General features: G+C 54.0%; 3 protein-coding genes across 4 annotated transcripts in view; 1 reads left to right on the top strand and 2 right to left on the bottom strand.

Annotated features, from left to right (window-relative positions):
* The window catches only part of PDE1C (phosphodiesterase 1C), a gene marked incomplete at both ends in the record, with an annotated part of 391,441 nt that overhangs the window by 357,494 nt on the left and 14,153 nt on the right, over nt 1-19,794 (top strand). The gene's annotated exons all lie outside the window — the stretch shown is intronic.
* Nucleotides 1,032-3,069, bottom strand: LOC309669130 (acrosin-like; the record flags this gene model as incomplete). The annotated part of the gene is made up of 4 exons (XM_082479733.1): nt 1,032-1,379; nt 1,862-2,007; nt 2,287-2,552; nt 2,891-3,069. 4 exons carry the CDS (start codon nt 3,067-3,069, stop codon nt 1,032-1,034), a joined length of 939 nt encoding a protein of 312 aa, XP_082335859.1.
* Nucleotides 7,217-9,254, bottom strand: LOC309669129 (acrosin-like; the record flags this gene model as incomplete). Its single annotated transcript, XM_082479732.1, has 4 exons — nt 7,217-7,564; nt 8,047-8,192; nt 8,472-8,737; nt 9,076-9,254. 4 exons carry the CDS (start codon nt 9,252-9,254, stop codon nt 7,217-7,219), a joined length of 939 nt encoding a protein of 312 aa, XP_082335858.1.

The raw sequence follows: 19,794 nt of genomic DNA, 5'->3' as shown, positions 1-19,794 counted from the left end.
GAATTAGTAGAAGTGTTTATATCTATATGTTTTAAAGTGCGTGAAAAGAAGAAGAAAAGGATATCAGTGTTTTGCCTTGTCTTGTTCTGTTTTCTGCTATGGAACAGCAAGAGAGTTTGTTGCTATAAGAAGTTTTAGTAGTTTGAAATACTCAAGATGACTAGATAGTACTTTTGTGAGTGAGTAAGTGTCACCATTAGCACTAATTTCCTTCTTATTGCGTCGGGGCAAAAACTATTGACAACCAGTGTATTTCTAGGGAAGTGAGTGGAACTGGTCAAATTCCAGCAAAAAGTTTGACTATGGTGGTGTACAATAATTCTTGTGGACTGTGGTGATGCATCTCCTGGCTTCAAGTTCACGTGAAATGTTTGATTCATTTTTGATGTTTGATAGGACGAGGAAGAATGGCTTCAAACTGGAAGAAGGTAGATTTGGATTAGAAATTTTTCACTTTGAGGGTGGTAAGGCACGGGAAGAGGTTGCCCAGAGGAGTTGTGGAATCTACGTCCCTGGAGGTGTTCAAGGCCAGGCTGGATGGGGCTTTGAGCAACCAGGTCTAGTGGGACGGTGTCCCTGCCTATGGCGAGGGGCTTGGAAATCGATGACCTTCAAAGTCCCTTCCAACACAAACCATGCTATGTTTCTAGGATTCTATGGTTCTATGATTCTAGATCCATGCCTTTTGGGCCATGAGATAGCCCAGTTCAAGTTCACTGGTGCATTGTAGACACACACCCAAACAGAGGGATCCCCTCAGAAGTGGACCTAAGCCACTGTGTGTTTGAAACTGCTGTCCTCAAGACCTCTAGCCCGCTATGGCCTCTGTTCCCTTCTCCCACTGCCCCCTCCCTCTCCTCTCTGACCAGGAACACTTTCAGCCCTTTTGAGTGACTCTTTCCCTTTGTGCCCTGCTGTCTGCCTGCAGCCTCATTCTGTGGGTGCCGCGCAGAGAAGTCCTTGCCTTCACAGGAGACTGAATTGGACTGAAGCATGGTTAACTGTGAAAAGTGGCAACTTTATTTCAATAATTAAGGCTTTTTTCCCCTTCGGGGTTTCAGGAGCTCCTGCAGCAGATTAAATAATTCTACCAGCTTCTTTTGTAGAACTGGAGAGGGCTTAAGGCTGTCCGCTTGTGTTGGTGCTGGCTGTGGCTTCTCAGAGGGGCTTGAGGTGGAGACTGTCTGCGGCGTTGGAGTAGCTGTTACTGCTGGGTGTAGTCCCATCTGTACCAAGATCCAGTTGTAAAAGTGCTGCGTGGAGGTGTAGACGCCGGGCTGTTTTGCTCTTGCGCAGCCTTTGCCCCAGCTGGTCACTCCAACAAGCCAGAAGTAGTCAGCATAGTTGTCCTTGCACACGAGAGGACCACCGCTGTCGCCCTGCAGTGGAGGAGAGAGGATTAAGGTAGTGTTGGGTGGCCGCTGTCAGCAGCATGGCTGGCTCTTTCTCTCTCACAGCGCCTGCCAGAACTGCGTTCACTGCACAGAAAGGCTCTGCTCAGGTGCCGGAGCCTCCCAAACCTGGTCTGGGAGGGGATCATGGGGCTGTAAGGTAGGGCCGTCTCTCCCCTCCACACAGTGATGCTGGATGTGTGGAAGACAGCTGTTGCGGGATGGGGATCTGGCCCTATGAGCTGCCAAGAGCACTGGATGGTCTTTCTGGGCAGAGTCCCCGGCCTCTGGGGGACTGAGGGGTACTGGGTAAGGACGTGCCGATGGGGAAGGGAAGGTGAGCCCCAGCAGCAGTGGGGACCCAGCGGTGGCAGGGTGAGTCGGCAGGCAAAGCACGCGCCAGGGTATGTTTGGGCAGTTGCGACAGGGCTGCCCGTGCTTCTGGGGCTTGACTTGTAGCACGCTCCTACCTGGCAGGTGTCGATGCCACCCTGGGGATAGCCAGCGCACAAGTTGTGGGTGTGGATGCCCCCTGCGTACCACTGGCTGCTGTTACAGAGCTTGACATCGATGAGGCGGACCTTGGCCTCCTGCAGGACATCGCTTGTTCCTCCAGCTGTGAGCACAGAAAGGAATGAAGACCCGGCAGCTCGTTGCCAGTTCTCCTCCCCTGTCTGGGCGAAGCCCTTCCCGAGGGCTTGGCTTTGCAGCCTGAAGGCATTAGGCTGGTGTTTCCCTTCTGTCTGGCTTGGGCAGTGGCTCAGGCCCACCTCTCCGTAGGCATACGTGCCCACAGGCTGACTCTGGCTTTCAGCTCTGCTGTCAGGAAGCCCGACCCGTCCTCCCCCACGTGCCAAGCTTGCACTCGGGACACAAGTACTTGTTGGGAACTCACATCTTGCAGTGGTGGAACCCCAGCCACTGACGTAACAGGTTTTCAGCGTGGACACTCTGAGCGAGGCATCCGGCACACAGGCGAGCTGTACGTAGGAGCTGCACTGGACGGGCTGGTCCAATTCCAGCAAGGCAATGTCGTTCCTCTCCGAGACGCTGCTATAGTGTTCGTGAACCAGGAGGCGCCTAATATTGCGCACTTGGACCTCAGGGCCCGGGCGAGTCAACTGGGTGGCCCCGATGACCACACGCCACATCGTGATGTGCCTGGAAGGCCGGAGGAAGGAGGGGTCAGAGGGAGCGTATGCACGTGCTGCAGCAGCCCAGCAGTTCCCTGCCTTCTGCTTCCCAAGGGAGAGAGGAAAGCAGGGCTACAGAGGCTTTGACTGCCCTAGCGTGCCTCAGGCATGAACCATATGAAGCTGGAGGCTGCTAGGAAGCCGTGGTGCAAGCCCAGCCTTCTCCTGAGCAGTGTCTCAGCTGGGCTGGGGAGCGCCCAGGCATTGGGTGTACTGCAGGGGAAGGCAATGGGAGTAGCCTGCGGTGCTGTGCACGGGGCTCCTGCGGTTGTGGTGGGGATATCCCGGTTCCCTGATCCTCCTTACCTGGCATTGATGAAGCAGTGGGCTGCTGTGAGCACCCACTGTGGGCTGATGAGGGAGCCTCCACATATATGGCCTGTGCCTGCTCTCCAGGGATCCTGGATGCTCACAATCCATGGCCAGGCGCCTGGCTGGGCATCTGTGCCACCCACGACGCGTGACTTGCCGTAGAGAGAAGCCATGGGCCGGAGCCCGCAGGTCCCTCTGTAACCAGAAAGTCATTACTGCTCTGCTTGACGGCTTGCTGCTGTTCAGGCTGAAGGTCAGCCGTCTTCCCTCCCCACAAGGCACCGCATGGGCAGCAGGGCCAGGGAACCCCGTGGGGCATGCAGCCGTCCACCTCTGTTTCTGCTTTAGCCCCATAGAGGAGCTGTGCCAGCAGCCTGGGTGCTGGCAAGGATCTGAGCCTCCCACCGGGGGTTCGGGAGGCTGTGGCGTGGCCACGGCGGACAAGCGGGCACCTTCCAGTGACCCCCGTAAGGGTTGCCCATGCTCCCTCCCAGAGCCTGGGGCCACTTACCCACAGCTCTCCCATGCGCTGGTCACAGGCCAGCACAGGGCCAGCAGAACGAGAAGCAGGAGAAATCTCATGGCTGCCATCAGCGGCATGTGACAGCTGCAAGAAGCGAGGGCTTGTCACCACCAGTGCAGCAGCCGACGTAGTGCCCGCAGGACTCACGGTGCCCACGGTGCCCTTGTTCCCGGGGCTGATGTCACAGAGTCGCTGGTTCTGCGTGCTGGGCACACGATGTCATAGAGTCGCTGGTTCTGCGCACTTCCCTCATGGGGAGAAGGGTAGGCAACATGGGGGTTTCCAAGCAGGAGGGGAAGCAGAAGCTGTGATCGGACAGGCTGGACTGACCCCCGCTGAATGCTCTGCTTGCGGGATGAGGGTGTGCAGGCACCGTGTCAAGCAGCATTGTACACACACACACACACACACACACACACACACAGAGAGGGATCCCCCCCAGTATTGGGCGTAAGCCACTGTGTGTTTCCAACTGCTGTCCTCAAGGCCTCTAGCCCGCTATGGCCTGTGTTCCCGTGGCCGAAACCACCCCTGCAGCCCACAGACCACCCCTATTAGCCATGCCCTCTCTGCACCACAGCTGATGTCCATGAGGCCACACAGCGAGCAGGACCAGGGACTTGATCTGGCTGGACACAAAGCTTTTCCTGGGGCATAAAGGCGGGGTGATTTCAGCAGCTGCAGCCTGGAGGGAAGCCAAAGCGTAACCAGAGCCATAGGTTGGGGTGGACGGTGCCAACACACCACCTTGGAAATAAGGCAGGCTTCGGACAAGAAGTGAGCGGAGGTTACACTGGTGTGGTGGAAAGGTTGGTCATTTTCAGACCTCGAACATTTGGGTCCGTGCCCAAAGCACAGCCTGGCGAAGCACTCTTCCAGCCTGCAAACGTAGCCCATTGCTGCTATCACGGTCACATCCTCTTGTCCCAGTGAAACCAAGCTGTGCATTTCCTCTGTGAAACACAGCCATTGTCCATGTTTTTACGGGATACAAACCACCCTTCAGCCACAGGGTAAAACTTGCAGAGCTCATTTGTGGCATTAACCTTTCTGAGAGTTATTTACCTACCTCCCTTTGTGGGCAGATGTTCAGATCTTATCTAAAACCCTGGCGAGTTTCCTTTTCCTTTAGGATTTATGACTTTGAGTACTGAAAGAGTAAGGAAGGTACGATTTTGTCCTTTTGGACATTGGCGCCAAAAGTGATATGTCCATTCAGACTATGTAAATAAGGGTATTTCTACTCTAGACATTCACTTGGTTGTGGTGACACCAGAGGGGAAAGACAGGGGTTTGGTTCCCTCTGCAGGAACTTTGCAGAGACATAGAGAGCGTGCCTGATTTCCTCACCATTCCTTCCCAAGGCACCAAGGGACATTGTGTCAGGCACTATAGTGTCAGGGGAGGCTCAGACTTGCCATGAGGAAACATTTCTTTACCAAGAGGGTGGTCAAACCCTGGAACCCTGGGGAGGTGGTCAATGCCCCAAGCCTGTCAGTGCTTAAGGGGCATTTGGAAAATGCCCTAATAGCGTGCTTTAACTTTTGGTGGGTCCTGAAGTGGTAGGAGAGTTGGACTAGAGGATCGTTGTAGGTTCCTTCCACCTGAACCATCCTATCCTATCCTATCCTATCCTATCCTATCCTATCCTATCCTATCCTATCCTATCCTATCCTATCCTATCCTATCCTATTCTTCCTGACGATACCCACAAACCCAGTTTGCTACAGGCTGTGGTGCATCTTCCTATTCCTGAAAGTTGGATCTTGTGCACTGTTGTGGAGCAGAGACTTGAGAAGTTCAGGTTGTCACATAGGTCTAGGTTTAATGTAGGAGCTGGCTGGGCGTAGAGGAGGGCATAATATGCATTTGGTGGATTCAAAAGCATACCTGGTCAGAAAAAGAAGCTTAATTAGTTACTAAATCCTCAGCTTGTGTCACAGTGACTGGCAAAGAAGTAGCTGTCTTGGACTCTCTCCTGGAGGTGTCTCACTTTAGATGAACACACCGATTTTCTTAACACTCCTAGGAGACTGATTGTCCCCAAGTTTAGACCATTTCTTGAGGGTCTCTAACGAAATACAGTCTTGGTTCTCCTGCTCCTTTGTCCTGCACATCTTCCTGATAATTATAGCAGAGAACTTCCTTTGTTGGCAAAGGCAACAAAAGGGAGAAAGAAGAATCCCTCCTGGATGCGCTCCCTTGATTTAACAGCAGAAGACTGAATGTGGAATGTCAGTATCCCTAGCTTTCCCATATCGTCTACGGGTAAAAACGCCCAAGGAAATAGTTCCCTTACCTCCCTGGTGGATTTTTTAGCTAAATCAATAAATCAGCTTTAGTGATCATAAAAGCCTTTCATCTTTCCTGTTGTCCTTCTCCTAGGATTTTCTTTGTCTTGCTGGCATAGTAGTTGAAGGCAAAAGCTGTGGTAGCTCTGCAGCGGGCTGTGGGGCGAGGAGAGATGGCAGAAGGTCTGTCTTCAGGATGTCCCCCAAGGCCGCTAACCACAGCTGGTTGGGCGAGGGAACGCATTGGTGCCTCGTCCACGGCGTGCCAGGGGCCCTCAGTGCTTGTGTGAGTGTCTGGAGAGGGGTAAGATGTACTTCTGCCTGGACCAAGCTGTGTGCCAGACACTACGTCCCCCCCAGTGCCTCTGCAAAGCCACAGCATCCCCTCAGGAGGCAAGGACAGCAGGGAGAGACAGCAATGTCTCAGCCTTCGTCCTCATCCGTACCCACCTGCACTGTCTTGTACTGCTGAGGCCAAACTGGCCTCTTCAGCGCCGGTGCTGCCTCGTGAAGCAAGCGTGTTTCACTGCTGGACGTCCCTCTGGGCAAAGATGGTGGGGAGCCATGGCTGGGTCCTTCACCAGAAGCAGTGGCATCAGAATGGCAAGAGACTGCCACCAGCCCAGGGGCAGATGTGAAAAACCTGAGCAGCCTATATGGGTTTTCCCTCTTCCGGTTTCCTGTTTTCTTTCCCCGCCGCCATTTCCTTACCCTCCAGTGCTAAGTGCCAACAGCAACCACTCAAATCCCATTTGCAGCTGTGTCTGCTCAGCTGACTGTCTTCTTAATTTTTATCAGAGGCAAACTGTTTCCCAACAGGTGCTCATGAGTACAACCCGTGCTATTCGCTCAGTGACTGTAGGGATGACATCAAAGAAAATGACATTTCAATGGCTTTTTTAAAGGGACGTGCCTTTTGAATTAGTAGAAGTGTTTATATCTATATGTTTTAAAGTGCGTGAAAAGAAGAAGAAAAGGATATCAGTGTTTTGCCTTGTCTTGTTCTGTTTTCTGCTATGGAACAGCAACCAGGTCTAGTGGGACGGTGTCCCTGCCTATGGCGAGGGGCTTGGAAATCGATGACCTTCAAAGTCCCTTCCAACACAAACCATGCTATGTTTCTAGGATTCTATGGTTCTATGATTCTAGATCCATGCCTTTTGGGCCATGAGATAGCCCAGTTCAAGTTCACTGGTGCATTGTAGACACACACCCAAACAGAGGGATCCCCTCAGAAGTGGACCTAAGCCACTGTGTGTTTGAAACTGCTGTCCTCAAGACCTCTAGCCCGCTATGGCCTCTGTTCCCTTCTCCCACTGCCCCCTCCCTCTCCTCTCTGACCAGGAACACTTTCAGCCCTTTTGAGTGACTCTTTCCCTTTGTGCCCTGCTGTCTGCCTGCAGCCTCATTCTGTGGGTGCCGCGCAGAGAAGTCCTTGCCTTCACAGGAGACTGAATTGGGCTGAAGCATGGTTAACTGTGAAAAGTGGCAACTTTATTTCAATAATTAAGGCTTTTTTCCCCTTCGGGGTTTCAGGAGCTCCTGCAGCAGATTAAATAATTCTACCAGCTTCTTTTGTAGAAATGGACAGGGCTTGAAGCTGCCCGCTTGTGTTGGTGCTGGCTGTGGCTTCTCAGAGGGGCTTGAGGTGGAGACTGTCTGCGGCGTTGGAGTAGCTGTTACTGCTGGGCGCAGTCCCATCTGTACCAAGATCCAGTTGTAAAAGTGCTGCGTGGAGGTGTAGACGCCGGGCTGTTTTGCTCTTGCGCAGCCTTTGCCCCAGCTGGTCACTCCAACAAGCCAGAAGTAGTCAGCATAGTTGTCCTTGCACACGAGAGGACCACCGCTGTCGCCCTGCAGTGGAGGAGAGAGGATTAAGGTAGTGTTGGGTGGCCGCTGTCAGCAGCATGGCTGGCTCTTTCTCTCTCACAGCGCCTGCCAGAACTGCGTTCACTGCACAGAAAGGCTCTGCTCAGGTGCCGGAGCCTCCCAAACCTGGTCTGGGAGGGGATCATGGGGCTGTAAGGTAGGGCCGTCTCTCCCCTCCACACAGTGATGCTGGATGTGTGGAAGACAGCTGTTGCGGGATGGGGATCTGGCCCTATGAGCTGCCAAGAGCACTGGATGGTCTTTCTGGGCAGAGTCCCCGGCCTCTGGGGGACTGAGGGGTACTGGGTAAGGACGTGCCGATGGGGAAGGGAAGGTGAGCCCCAGCAGCAGTGGGGACCCAGCGGTGGCAGGGTGAGTCGGCAGGCAAAGCACGCGCCAGGGTATGTTTGGGCAGTTGCGACAGGGCTGCCCGTGCTTCTGGGGCTTGACTTGTAGCACGCTCCTACCTGGCAGGTGTCGATGCCACCCTGGGGATAGCCAGCGCACAAGTTGTGGGTGTGGATGCCCCCTGCGTACCACTGGCTGCTGTTACAGAGCTTGACATCGATGAGGCGGACCTTGGCCTCCTGCAGGACATCGCTTGTTCCTCCAGCTGTGAGCACAGAAAGGAATGAAGACCCGGCAGCTCGTTGCCAGTTCTCCTCCCCTGTCTGGGCGAAGCCCTTCCCGAGGGCTTGGCTTTGCAGCCTGAAGGCATTAGGCTGGTGTTTCCCTTCTGTCTGGCTTGGGCAGTGGCTCAGGCCCACCTCTCCGTAGGCATACGTGCCCACAGGCTGACTCTGGCTTTCAGCTCTGCTGTCAGGAAGCCCGACCCGTCCTCCCCCACGTGCCAAGCTTGCACTCGGGACACAAGTACTTGTTGGGAACTCACATCTTGCAGTGGTGGAACCCCAGCCACTGACGTAACAGGTTTTCAGCGTGGACACTCTGAGCGAGGCATCCGGCACACAGGCGAGCTGTACGTAGGAGCTGCACTGGACGGGCTGGTCCAATTCCAGCAAGGCAATGTCGTTCCTCTCCGAGACGCTGCTATAGTGTTCGTGAACCAGGAGGCGCCTAATATTGCGCACTTGGACCTCAGGGCCCGGGCGAGTCAACTGGGTGGCCCCGATGACCACACGCCACATCGTGATGTGCCTGGAAGGCCGGAGGAAGGAGGGGTCAGAGGGAGCGTATGCACGTGCTGCAGCAGCCCAGCAGTTCCCTGCCTTCTGCTTCCCAAGGGAGAGAGGAAAGCAGGGCTACAGAGGCTTTGACTGCCCTAGCGTGCCTCAGGCATGAACCATATGAAGCTGGAGGCTGCTAGGAAGCCGTGGTGCAAGCCCAGCCTTCTCCTGAGCAGTGTCTCAGCTGGGCTGGGGAGCGCCCAGGCATTGGGTGTACTGCAGGGGAAGGCAATGGGAGTAGCCTGCGGTGCTGTGCACGGGGCTCCTGCGGTTGTGGTGGGGATATCCCGGTTCCCTGATCCTCCTTACCTGGCATTGATGAAGCAGTGGGCTGCTGTGAGCACCCACTGTGGGCTGATGAGGGAGCCTCCACATATATGGCCTGTGCCTGCTCTCCAGGGATCCTGGATGCTCACAATCCATGGCCAGGCGCCTGGCTGGGCATCTGTGCCACCCACGACGCGTGACTTGCCGTAGAGAGAAGCCATGGGCCGGAGCCCGCAGGTCCCTCTGTAACCAGAAAGTCATTACTGCTCTGCTTGACGGCTTGCTGCTGTTCAGGCTGAAGGTCAGCCGTCTTCCCTCCCCACAAGGCACCGCATGGGCAGCAGGGCCAGGGAACCCCGTGGGGCATGCAGCCGTCCACCTCTGTTTCTGCTTTAGCCCCATAGAGGAGCTGTGCCAGCAGCCTGGGTGCTGGCAAGGATCTGAGCCTCCCACCGGGGGTTCGGGAGGCTGTGGCGTGGCCACGGCGGACAAGCGGGCACCTTCCAGTGACCCCCGTAAGGGTTGCCCATGCTCCCTCCCAGAGCCTGGGGCCACTTACCCACAGCTCTCCCATGCGCTGGTCACAGGCCAGCACAGGGCCAGCAGAACGAGAAGCAGGAGAAATCTCATGGCTGCCATCAGCGGCACGTGACAGCTGCAAGAAGCGAGGGCTTGTCACCACCAGTGCAGCAGCCGACGTAGTGCCCGCAGGACTCACGGTGCCCACGGTGCCCTTGTTCCCGGGGCTGATGTCACAGAGTCGCTGGTTCTGCGTGCTGGGCACACGATGTCATAGAGTCGCTGGTTCTGCGCACTTCCCTCATGGGGAGAAGGGTAGGCAACATGGGGGTTTCCAAGCAGGAGGGGAAGCAGAAGCTGTGATCGGACAGGCTGGACTGACCCCCGCTGAATGCTCTGCTTGCGGGATGAGGGTGTGCAGGCACCGTGTCAAGCAGCATTGTACACACACACACACACACACACACACACACACACAGAGAGGGATCCCCCCCAGTATTGGGCGTAAGCCACTGTGTGTTTCCAACTGCTGTCCTCAAGGCCTCTAGCCCGCTATGGCCTGTGTTCCCGTGGCCGAAACCACCCCTGCAGCCCACAGACCACCCCTATTAGCCATGCCCTCTCTGCACCACAGCTGATGTCCATGAGGCCACACAGCGAGCAGGACCAGGGACTTGATCTGGCTGGACACAAAGCTTTTCCTGGGGCATAAAGGCGGGGTGATTTCAGCAGCTGCAGCCTGGAGGGAAGCCAAAGCGTAACCAGAGCCATAGGTTGGGGTGGACGGTGCCAACACACCACCTTGGAAATAAGGCAGGCTTCGGACAAGAAGTGAGCGGAGGTTACACTGGTGTGGTGGAAAGGTTGGTCATTTTCAGACCTCGAACATTTGGGTCCGTGCCCAAAGCACAGCCTGGCGAAGCACTCTTCCAGCCTGCAAACGTAGCCCATTGCTGCTATCACGGTCACATCCTCTTGTCCCAGTGAAACCAAGCTGTGCATTTCCTCTTTGAAACACAGCCATTGTCCATGTTTTTACGGGATACAAACCACCCTTCAGCCACAGGGTAAAACTTGCAGAGCTCATTTGTGGCATTAACCTTTCTGAGAGTTATTTACCTACCTCCCTTTGTGGGCAGATGTTCAGATCTTATCTAAAACCCTGGCGAGTTTCCTTTTCCTTTAGGATTTATGACTTTGAGTACTGAAAGAGTAAGGAAGGTACGATTTTGTCCTTTTGGACATTGGCGCCAAAAGTGATATGTCCATTCAGACTATGTAAATAAGGGTATTTCTACTCTAGACATTCACTTGGTTGTGGTGACACCAGAGGGGAAAGACAGGGGTTTGGTTCCCTCTGCAGGAACTTTGCAGAGACATAGAGAGCGTGCCTGATTTCCTCACCATTCCTTCCCAAGGCACCAAGGGACATTGTGTCAGGCACTATAGTGTCAGGGGAGGCTCAGACTTGACATGAGGAAACATTTCTTTACCAAGAGGGTGGTCAAACCCTGGAACCCTGGGGAGGTGGTCAATGCCCCAAGCCTGTCAGTGCTTAAGGGGCATTTGGAAAATGCCCTAATAGCGTGCTTTAACTTTTGGTGGGTCCTGAAGTGGTAGGAGAGTTGGACTAGAGGATCGTTGTAGGTTCCTTCCACCTGAACCATCCTATCCTATCCTATCCTATCCTATCCTATCCTATCCTATCCTATCCTATCCTATCCTATCCTATTCTTCCTGACGATACCCACAAACCCAGTTTGCTACAGGCTGTGGTGCATCTTCCTATTCCTGAAAGTTGGATCTTGTGCACTGTTGTGGAGCAGAGACTTGAGAAGTTCAGGTTGTCACATAGGTCTAGGTTTAATGTAGGAGCTGGCTGGGCGTAGAGGAGGGCATAATATGCATTTGGTGGATTCAAAAGCATACCTGGTCAGAAAAAGAAGCTTAATTAGTTACTAAATCCTCAGCTTGTGTCACAGTGACTGGCAAAGAAGTAGCTGTCTTGGACTCTCTCCTGGAGGTGTCTCACTTTAGATGAACACACCGATTTTCTTAACACTCCTAGGAGACTGATTGTCCCCAAGTTTAGACCATTTCTTGAGGGTCTCTAACGAAATACAGTCTTGGTTCTCCTGCTCCTTTGTCCTGCACATCTTCCTGATAATTATAGCAGAGAACTTCCTTTGTTGGCAAAGGCAACAAAAGGGAGAAAGAAGAATCCCTCCTGGATGCGCTCCCTTGATTTAACAGCAGAAGACTGAATGTGGAATGTCAGTATCCCTAGCTTTCCCATATCGTCTACGGGTAAAAACGCCCAAGGAAATAGTTCCCTTACCTCCCTGGTGGATTTTTTAGCTAAATCAATAATTCAGCTTTAGTGATCATAAAAGCCTTTCATCTTTCCTGTTGTCCTTCTCCTAGGATTTTCTTTGTCTTGCCGGCATAGTAGTTGAAGGCAAAAGCTGTGGTAGCTCTGCAGCGGGCTGTGGGGCGAGGAGAGATGGCAGAAGGTCTGTCTTCAGGATGTCCCCCAAGGCCGCTAACCACAGCTGGTTGGGCGAGGGAACGCATTGGTGCCTCGTCCACGGCGTGCCAGGGGCCCTCAGTGCTTGTGTGAGTGTCTGGAGAGGGGTAAGATGTACTTCTGCCTGGACCAAGCTGTGTGCCAGACACTACGTCCCCCCCAGTGCCTCTGCAAAGCCACAGCATCCCCTCAGGAGGCAAGGACAGCAGGGAGAGACAGCAATGTCTCAGCCTTCGTCCTCATCCGTACCCACCTGCACTGTCTTGTACTGCTGAGGCCAAACTGGCCTCTTCAGCGCCGGTGCTGCCTCGTGAAGCAAGCGTGTTTCACTGCTGGACGTCCCTCTGGGCAAAGATGGTGGGGAGCCATGGCTGGGTCCTTCACCAGAAGCAGTGGCATCAGAATGGCAAGAGACTGCCACCAGCCCAGGGGCAGATGTGAAAAACCTGAGCAGCCTATATGGGTTTTCCCTCTTCCGGTTTCCTGTTTTCTTTCCCCGCCGCCATTTCCTTACCCTCCAGTGCTAAGTGCCAACAGCAACCACTCAAATCCCATTTGCAGCTGTGTCTGCTCAGCTGACTGTCTTCTTAATTTTTATCAGAGGCAAACTGTTTCCCAACAGGTGCTCATGAGTACAACCCGTGCTATTCGCTCAGTGACTGTAGGGATGACATCAAAGAAAATGACATTTCAATGGCTTTTTTAAAGGGACGTGCCTTTTGAATTAGTAGAAGTGTTTATATCTATATGTTTTAAAGTGCGTGAAAAGAAGAAGAAAAGGATATCAGTGTTTTGCCTTGTCTTGTTCTGTTTTCTGCTATGGAACAGCAACCAGGTCTAGTGGGACGGTGTCCCTGCCTATGGCGAGGGGCTTGGAAATCGATGACCTTCAAAGTCCCTTCCAACACAAACCATGCTATGTTTCTAGGATTCTATGGTTCTATGATTCTAGATCCATGCCTTTTGGGCCATGAGATAGCCCAGTTCAAGTTCACTGGTGCATTGTAGACACACACCCAAACAGAGGGATCCCCTCAGAAGTGGACCTAAGCCACTGTGTGTTTGAAACTGCTGTCCTCAAGACCTCTAGCCCGCTATGGCCTCTGTTCCCTTCTCCCACTGCCCCCTCCCTCTCCTCTCTGACCAGGAACACTTTCAGCCCTTTTGAGTGACTCTTTCCCTTTGTGCCCTGCTGTCTGCCTGCAGCCTCATTCTGTGGGTGCCGCGCAGAGAAGTCCTTGCCTTCACAGGAGACTGAATTGGACTGAAGCATGGTTAACTGTGAAAAGTGGCAACTTTATTTCAATAATTAAGGCTTTTTTCCCCTTCGGGGTTTCAGGAGCTCCTGCAGCAGATTAAATAATTCTACCAGCTTCTTTTGTAGAACTGGAGAGGGCTTAAGGCTGTCCGCTTGTGTTGGTGCTGGCTGTGGCTTCTCAGAGGGGCTTGAGGTGGAGACTGTCTGCGGCGTTGGAGTAGCTGTTACTGCTGGGTGTAGTCCCATCTGTACCAAGATCCAGTTGTAAAAGTGCTGCGTGGAGGTGTAGACGCCGGGCTGTTTTGCTCTTGCGCAGCCTTTGCCCCAGCTGGTCACTCCAACAAGCCAGAAGTAGTCAGCATAGTTGTCCTTGCACACGAGAGGACCACCGCTGTCGCCCTGCAGTGGAGGAGAGAGGATTAAGGTAGTGTTGGGTGGCCGCTGTCAGCAGCATGGCTGGCTCTTTCTCTCTCACAGCGCCTGCCAGAACTGCGTTCACTGCACAGAAAGGCTCTGCTCAGGTGCCGGAGCCTCCCAAACCTGGTCTGGGAGGGGATCATGGGGCTGTAAGGTAGGGCCGTCTCTCCCCTCCACACAGTGATGCTGGATGTGTGGAAGACAGCTGTTGCGGGATGGGGATCTGGCCCTATGAGCTGCCAAGAGCACTGGATGGTCTTTCTGGGCAGAGTCCCCGGCCTCTGGGGGACTGAGGGGTACTGGGTAAGGACGTGCCGATGGGGAAGGGAAGGTGAGCCCCAGCAGCAGTGGGGACCCAGCGGTGGCAGGGTGAGTCGGCAGGCAAAGCACGCGCCAGGGTATGTTTGGGCAGTTGCGACAGGGCTGCCCGTGCTTCTGGGGCTTGACTTGTAGCACGCTCCTACCTGGCAGGTGTCGATGCCACCCTGGGGATAGCCAGCGCACAAGTTGTGGGTGTGGATGCCCCCTGCGTACCACTGGCTGCTGTTACAGAGCTTGACATCGATGAGGCGGACCTTGGCCTCCTGCAGGACATCGCTTGTTCCTCCAGCTGTGAGCACAGAAAGGAATGAAGACCCGGCAGCTCGTTGCCAGTTCTCCTCCCCTGTCTGGGCGAAGCCCTTCCCGAGGGCTTGGCTTTGCAGCCTGAAGGCATTAGGCTGGTGTTTCCCTTCCGTCTGGCTTGGGCAGTGGCTCAGGCCCACCTCTCCGTAGGCATACGTGCCCACAGGCTGACTCTGGCTTTCAGCTCTGCTGTCAGGAAGCCCGACCCGTCCTCCCCCACGTGCCAAGCTTGCACTCGGGACACAAGTACTTGTTGGGAACTCACATCTTGCAGTGGTGGAACCCCAGCCACTGACGTAACAGGTTTTCAGCGTGGACACTCTGAGCGAGGCATCCGGCACACAGGCGAGCTGTACGTAGGAGCTGCACTGGACGGGCTGGTCCAATTCCAGCAAGGCAATGTCGTTCCTCTCCGAGACGCTGCTATAGTGTTCGTGAACCAGGAGGCGCCTAATATTGCGCACTTGGACCTCAGGGCCCGGGCGAGTCAACTGGGTGGCCCCGATGACCACACGCCACATCGTGATGTGCCTGGAAGGCCGGAGGAAGGAGGGGTCAGAGGGAGCGTATGCACGTGCTGCAGCAGCCCAGCAGTTCCCTGCCTTCTGCTTCCCAAGGGAGAGAGGAAAGCAGGGCTACAGAGGCTTTGACTGCCCTAGCGTGCCTCAGGCATGAACCATATGAAGCTGGAGGCTGCTAGGAAGCCGTGGTGCAAGCCCAGCCTTCTCCTGAGCAGTGTCTCAGCTGGGCTGGGGAGCGCCCAGGCATTGGGTGTACTGCAGGGGAAGGCAATGGGAGTAGCCTGCGGTGCTGTGCACGGGGCTCCTGCGGTTGTGGTGGGGATATCCCGGTTCCCTGATCCTCCTTACCTGGCATTGATGAAGCAGTGGGCTGCTGTGAGCACCCACTGTGGGCTGATGAGGGAGCCTCCACATATATGGCCTGTGCCTGCTCTCCAGGGATCCTGGATGCTCACAATCCATGGCCAGGCGCCTGGCTGGGCATCTGTGCCACCCACGACGCGTGACTTGCCGTAGAGAGAAGCCATGGGCCGGAGCCCGCAGGTCCCTCTGTAACCAGAAAGTCATTACTGCTCTGCTTGACGGCTTGCTGCTGTTCAGGCTGAAGGTCAGCCGTCTTCCCTCCCCACAAGGCACCGCATGGGCAGCAGGGCCAGGGAACCCCGTGGGGCATGCAGCCGTCCACCTCTGTTTCTGCTTTAGCCCCATAGAGGAGCTGTGCCAGCAGCCTGGGTGCTGGCAAGGATCTGAGCCTCCCACCGGGGGTTCGGGAGGCTGTGGCGTGGCCACGGCGGACAAGCGGGCACCTTCCAGTGACCCCCGTAAGGGTTGCCCATGCTCCCTCCCAGAGCCTGGGGCCACTTACCCACAGCTCTCCCATGCGCTGGTCACAGGCCAGCACAGGGCCAGCAGAACGAGAAGCAGGAGAAATCTCATGGCTGCCATCAGCGGCACGTGACAGCTGCAAGAAGCGAGGGCTTGTCACCACCAGTGCAGCAGCCGACGTAGTGCCCGCAGGACTCACGGTGCCCACGGTGCCCTTGTTCCCGGGGCTGATGTCACAGAGTCGCTGGTTCTGCGTGCTGGGCACACGATGTCATAGAGTCGCTGGTTCTGCGCACTTCCCTCATGGGGAGAAGGGTAGGCAACATGGGGGTTTCCAAGCAGGAGGGGAAGCAGAAGCTGTGATCGGACAGGCTGGACTGACCCCCGCTGAATGCTCTGCTTGCGGGATGAGGGTGTGCAGGCACCGTGTCAAGCAGCATTGTACACACACACACACACACACACACACACACACACAGAGAGGGATCCCCCCCAGTATTGGGCGTAAGCCACTGTGTGTTTCCAACTGCTGTCCTCAAGGCCTCTAGCCCGCTATGGCCTGTGTTCCCGTGGCCGAAACCACCCCTGCAGCCCACAGACCACCCCTATTAGCCATGCCCTCTCTGCACCACAGCTGATGTCCATGAGGCCACACAGCGAGCAGGACCAGGGACTTGATCTGGCTGGACACAAAGCTTTTCCTGGGGCATAAAGGCGGGGTGATTTCAGCAGCTGCAGCCTGGAGGGAAGCCAAAGCGTAACCAGAGCCATAGGTTGGGGTGGACGGTGCCAACACACCACCTTGGAAATAAGGCAGGCTTCGGACAAGAAGTGAGCGGAGGTTACACTGGTGTGGTGGAAAGGTTGGTCATTTTCAGACCTCGAACATTTGGGTCCGTGCCCAAAGCACAGCCTGGCGAAGCACTCTTCCAGCCTGCAAACGTAGCCCATTGCTGCTATCACGGTCACATCCTCTTGTCCCAGTGAAACCAAGCTGTGCATTTCCTCTTTGAAACACAGCCATTGTCCATGTTTTTACGGGATACAAACCACCCTTCAGCCACAGGGTAAAACTTGCAGAGCTCATTTGTGGCATTAACCTTTCTGAGAGTTATTTACCTACCTCCCTTTGTGGGCAGATGTTCAGATCTTATCTAAAACCCTGGCGAGTTTCCTTTTCCTTTAGGATTTATGACTTTGAGTACTGAAAGAGTAAGGAAGGTACGATTTTGTCCTTTTGGACATTGGCGCCAAAAGTGATATGTCCATTCAGACTATGTAAATAAGGGTATTTCTACTCTAGACATTCACTTGGTTGTGGTGACACCAGAGGGGAAAGACAGGGGTTTGGTTCCCTCTGCAGGAACTTTGCAGAGACATAGAGAGCGTGCCTGATTTCCTCACCATTCCTTCCCAAGGCACCAAGGGACATTGTGTCAGGCACTATAGTGTCAGGGGAGGCTCAGACTTGACATGAGGAAACATTTCTTTACCAAGAGGGTGGTCAAACCCTGGAACCCTGGGGAGGTGGTCAATGCCCCAAGCCTGTCAGTGCTTAAGGGGCATTTGGAAAATGCCCTAATAGCGTGCTTTAACTTTTGGTGGGTCCTGAAGTGGTAGGAGAGTTGGACTAGAGGATCGTTGTAGGTTCCTTCCACCTGAACCATCCTATCCTATCCTATCCTATCCTATCCTATCCTATCCTATCCTATCCTATCCTATCCTATCCTATCCTATTCTTCCTGACGATACCCACAAACCCAGTTTGCTACAGGCTGTGGTGCATCTTCCTATTCCTGAAAGTTGGATCTTGTGCACTGTTGTGGAGCAGAGACTTGAGAAGTTCAGGTTGTCACATAGGTCTAGGTTTAATGTAGGAGCTGGCTGGGCGTAGAGGAGGGCATAATATGCATTTGGTGGATTCAAAAGCATACCTGGTCAGAAAAAGAAGCTTAATTAGTTACTAAATCCTCAGCTTGTGTCACAGTGACTGGCAAAGAAGTAGCTGTCTTGGACTCTCTCCTGGAGGTGTCTCACTTTAGATGAACACACCGATTTTCTTAACACTCCTAGGAGACTGATTGTCCCCAAGTTTAGACCATTTCTTGAGGGTCTCTAACGAAATACAGTCTTGGTTCTCCTGCTCCTTTGTCCTGCACATCTTCCTGATAATTATAGCAGAGAACTTCCTTTGTTGGCAAAGGCAACAAAAGGGAGAAAGAAGAATCCCTCCTGGATGCGCTCCCTTGATTTAACAGCAGAAGACTGAATGTGGAATGTCAGTATCCCTAGCTTTCCCATATCGTCTACGGGTAAAAACGCCCAAGGAAATAGTTCCCTTACCTCCCTGGTGGATTTTTTAGCTAAATCAATAAATCAGCTTTAGTGATCATAAAAGCCTTTCATCTTTCCTGTTGTCCTTCTCCTAGGATTTTCTTTGTCTTGCTGGCATAGTAGTTGAAGGCAAAAGCTGTGGTAGCTCTGCAGCGGGCTGTGGGGCGAGGAGAGATGGCAGAAGGTCTGTCTTCAGGATGTCCCCCAAGGCCGCTAACCACAGCTGGTTGGGCGAGGGAACGCATTGGTGCCTCGTCCACGGCGTGCCAGGGGCCCTCAGTGCTTGTGTGAGTGTCTGGAGAGGGGTAAGATGTACTTCTGCCTGGACCAAGCTGTGTGCCAGACACTACGTCCCCCCCAGTGCCTCTGCAAAGCCACAGCATCCCCTCAGGAGGCAAGGACAGCAGGGAGAGACAGCAATGTCTCAGCCTTCGTCCTCATCCGTACCCACCTGCACTGTCTTGTACTGCTGAGGCCAAACTGGCCTCTTCAGCGCCGGTGCTGCCTCGTGAAGCAAGCGTGTTTCACTGCTGGACGTCCCTCTGGGCAAAGATGGTGGGGAGCCATGGCTGGGTCCTTCACCAGAAGCAGTGGCATCAGAATGGCAAGAGACTGCCACCAGCCCAGGGGCAGATGTGAAAAACCTGAGCAGCCTATATGGGTTTTCCCTCTTCCGGTTTCCTGTTTTCTTTCCCCGCCGCCATTTCCTTACCCTCCAGTGCTAAGTGCCAACAGCAACCACTCAAATCCCATTTGCAGCTGTGTCTGCTCAGCTGACTGTCTTCTTAATTTTTATCAGAGGCAAACTGTTTCCCAACAGGTGCTCATGAGTACAACCCGTGCTATTCGCTCAGTGACTGTAGGGATGACATCAAAGAAAATGACATTTCAATGGCTTTTTTAAAGGGACGTGCCTTTTGAATTAGTAGAAGTGTTTATATCTATATGTTTTAAAGTGCGTGAAAAGAAGAAGAAAAGGATATCAGTGTTTTGCCTTGTCTTGTTCTGTTTTCTGCTATGGAACAGCAACCAGGTCTAGTGGGACGGTGTCCCTGCCTATGGCGAGGGGCTTGGAAATCGATGACCTTCAAAGTCCCTTCCAACACAAACCATGCTATGTTTCTAGGATTCTATGGTTCTATGATTCTAGATCCATGCCTTTTGGGCCATGAGATAGCCCAGTTCAAGTTCACTGGTGCATTGTAGACACACACCCAAACAGAGGGATCCCCTCAGAAGTGGACCTAAGCCACTGTGTGTTTGAAACTGCTGTCCTCAAGACCTCTAGCCCGCTATGGCCTCTGTTCCCTTCTCCCACTGCCCCCTCCCTCTCCTCTCTGACCAGGAACACTTTCAGCCCTTTTGAGTGACTCTTTCCCTTTGTGCCCTGCTGTCTGCCTGCAGCCTCATTCTGTGGGTGCCGCGCAGAGAAGTCCTTGCCTTCACAGGAGACTGAATTGGGCTGAAGCATGGTTAACTGTGAAAAGTGGCAACTTTATTTCAATAATTAAGGCTTTTTTCCCCTTCGGGGTTTCAGGAGCTCCTGCAGCAGATTAAATAATTCTACCAGCTTCTTTTGTAGAAATGGACAGGGCTTGAAGCTGCCCGCTTGTGTTGGTGCTGGCTGTGGCTTCTCAGAGGGGCTTGAGGTGGAGACTGTCTGCGGCGTTGGAGTAGCTGTTACTGCTGGGCGCAGTCCCATCTGTACCAAGATCCAGTTGTAAAAGTGCTGCGTG

The sequence above is a fragment of the Vanellus vanellus genome (assembly GCF_965231255.1).
Source record: "Vanellus vanellus genome assembly, chromosome: 2".
Classification (NCBI taxonomy): domain Eukaryota; kingdom Metazoa; phylum Chordata; class Aves; order Charadriiformes; family Charadriidae; genus Vanellus; species Vanellus vanellus.
Note: the sequence above shows the minus strand (reverse complement) of the source record. Positions and strands in the feature narration are given on the sequence as shown.